The sequence below is a fragment of the Tupaia chinensis genome, unplaced genomic scaffold (assembly GCF_000334495.1).
Source record: "Tupaia chinensis unplaced genomic scaffold, TupChi_1.0 Scaffold000074_1, whole genome shotgun sequence".
Lineage (NCBI taxonomy): Eukaryota > Metazoa > Chordata > Mammalia > Scandentia > Tupaiidae > Tupaia > Tupaia belangeri.
This window is the reverse complement of record NW_006159534.1, coordinates 2,773,782-2,776,632: the sequence shown is the minus strand read 5'-3', so window position 1 is coordinate 2,776,632 and position 2,851 is coordinate 2,773,782. Positions and strand designations below refer to the sequence as shown.

The 2,851-nt window shown below is 55.0% G+C and overlaps 1 protein-coding gene across 1 annotated transcript in view; it reads right to left on the bottom strand.

Annotated features, from left to right (window-relative positions):
- Window positions 1-2,851, bottom strand: part of KIAA1614 (KIAA1614 ortholog) — a 50,690-nt gene that overhangs the window by 41,168 nt on the left and 6,671 nt on the right. Inside the window, exon 2 of the mRNA XM_014583961.2 lies at window positions 4-527. Within this exon, the coding sequence (XP_014439447.2) occupies window positions 4-527 (524 nt within the window). The remainder of the gene's footprint in view (window positions 1-3; window positions 528-2,851) is intronic.

Sequence of the window (2,851 nt, the reverse complement as noted above, 5' to 3'; positions counted from 1 at the left end):
GACCGGGCAGCGTCCACACTGCTTCTGCAGGCCACAGGCTCCTCCCATTCCTGCACTCCGGCCTGGGGGTGGGCGGCCTGGGGGGCCTGGGGCCTCCAATCCCTGCAGGCTCCTCTTCAGGGACACTCCTGTCCAACTGCCTGTCAGTCGGGTTCTGAGCAGGAGGGGGCCCTGCTGCATCTGGCAGGGAAGATGCTTCTGACGGGGTCCTGGCTTTGACGCGCCTGCATCTGGGTTTCTTGGGGGATGTCCGCTGGGACGTGGAGCAGGGGCCGGCCCCCTGCTTACCTGCTGTCATCTTCTCCTTCAGAGCCCTCACCTTGGACTCCAGCACAGAGTGGTCTTGGAGCTGTGCCCCCCACATCCTAGGAGGCTGGGGGGCCACTGGACTGGGTGTTCTGTGCTCCTGAGGGCAGGGCCAGGATCTCAGGAAGCATCCATTTCCTGGCTGGGGCTCAGAATCTCTTCTCCCCACAGCTGAGGTCACCTCCATGGGGCTGGCTGTTCCGCTCCCTGCCTGGGGCCTTCTGGGGAGAAACAGAAAAGCTCCTGAGACCCAGCACCAGGCCAGGGCCAACCAGCCCCTGTGGTCCTACTGCCCTGGTGTCCGGCCCTGTCCAGGTCAGAGTAACCCGAGACAGAGGAGGGTACCCTCTAAACAACGTGAAAGCATGCAGAAAAACACAGTTCACTGGGCGGCGCGAGCACGGTATTACTGAACTTCTTCCAGGTCTGGGTCACATGCTAGTTTATTAATGCGTCTCCCCATTCCGCAGACCGGGAAAATGAAGCGACAAGTAATCCTTTGCTAAATGTGGAGCAGCATGGAAGCCAGGGGGGTTTCCCAAGCCCAGGTCTCTGGTTTTGCTGAAGGTATCTGAATGGAGGACATCAGTGTCTGCTGGACCTCAGGAAGGCACTAAGCAGGACCGGCCCTCCAGCCCAGCCCCAAGGCAGCAGCCACAGGGTCCCAGTGCGCGGCTGCGCTCCAGGGAGACCGTCGGCCACCGACTCCTTCCTCTCAGGCACCTGCTCTGTGCCAGGCAGGATGGCACATGCTTTCAAACGCACTCTTTCACATAATCCTGACCAGTTCTGCCAGGTGGTATTATTATTTTTTTTGGTCGCAACAGGGCACATGCACTTGCCAGAGAAACAGAGTGAGAAAGAGGGAGACGGCACCCCCAAAGGGGCATGGTCACAACACAATCCCTTCTCCTCCATCTCTCCATCCTGCTGGGATTCTAGGTATACCTGCATCTAGCGTATTTTTCTAAAAAAAATTTTTTAGGGATTTTTGCTATAGGACGTGTGTACTCGCTGGAGGGACAGAGAGAGTGTGTGAGAAATTGCCCCTCCCAGGGAGTAGCCACACTGCAGTCCCTGCTCCTCCATTCTCTTCCTGGAATTGTGGGCACACACAAACATGCAGCCAGCATGAGTTTCAAGTCATGGGGTCTGGGACTTGAACCATGGTCAGCGATCAGCCATGTGGGAGTCCAGCACCTTAACCACTACTCTACTCACTGTCCCCCATCATGTGTTTTTCTTCCTTTTTTTTTTGAGAAGTTTTTGCTATAGGATGAGTGCGCTCACCAGAAAGACAGCAAGACACAGAGAGACAGAAAGTGAGAAATCACCCCCCGGGGGGATGGCCACGCTGCAATCCCTTCTCCATTCTCCTCTTGGGATCTTGAGCACACATGCACATGCGCCCGGCATGAGTTTAAGCCACAAGGTCCAGGACTCACACTGCAGTTGGCGTAGCCATTATGCCATCTGCTGGTCCCAACCATGTGTTTTTCTAAACCTGCAGGGCTGAGATCAAACCCAAGCCCACCATGTGGAATCCAGCTTCCTTAACTACTTGGCTATGGGACTAGCCCTGCCAGATGGCATGGTTATTCTCACTTTTACAAATGGATATACCGAGGCACAAGGAGATTACATCACACAGGTGCTAAGGGAGAACCCAGTTGAGAATGCAAAGCTTGTCATTCCAAGCCCAGAGTGCGTCCCAAATACTTAAGTAAGTTCCAGGCTCCACTCTGTGGGTAAAAATGCTAGGGCCACAGGGGCTAAGTGATTCACAGCACTACACAGTTGCTTCCTGGCTGCGAGGTTCAAGGCCCGTCGGGTACCAGAGCCAGCGGGGCTTCGTGCTTCATTTCTGGAGGCGCTGTGTGCATATGCATTGCCACAGCGTCTTCCTACTTACTCCCTTTCTGAACATGCTACTTACGCTTTACACATCCAGATGTGTCCCACTTGAAGTGAACTTAAGATATGAAAATCCCTCTCTGTGCATACGCTACGAATTAGCAATTACCTTCCATTTTCACTAAGGGCTCACCATAGACCTCTCTTAACTGGCAGGGCTACAGTCCTTCACTACTTACACCCAACGCTCCAGAACGCACACACTTTATAAAGGAAAATACACATGCAATGCAAAATGCCACTCAGTGTTAGCCAGTGGAGTTAAGGCTACGTTCAGGCTGAAATCTCCACCGGTTAATCTAGAATGCGCCCAGTTTCTCTCTGCACCCCGCCACCCCCTTCTTTACTTCACAGCGCAGTCCAGGAAAGGAGGGGCTAGCCGTCCCAGTTACATCTAGAACGCAGATAAGCACTTGCAGTTACATGAAAAGTACTCTCCGTCGCGGAAACTCTGGAACCGCATTCCAGAGACATCGTCCCGGGAGCCCTTACGGGACGCGATTCCCGGGCACAGCCTTCGGGGACAGCTGGGCGGCAGCCCTCTGATGCCATCTGCTCTCACTGGACCAGTTAAGTGCAGACGGCCGGGTGGCCAGGCCTGCCCCACGCGCCTCGCCGCTCGGTGCCCCCA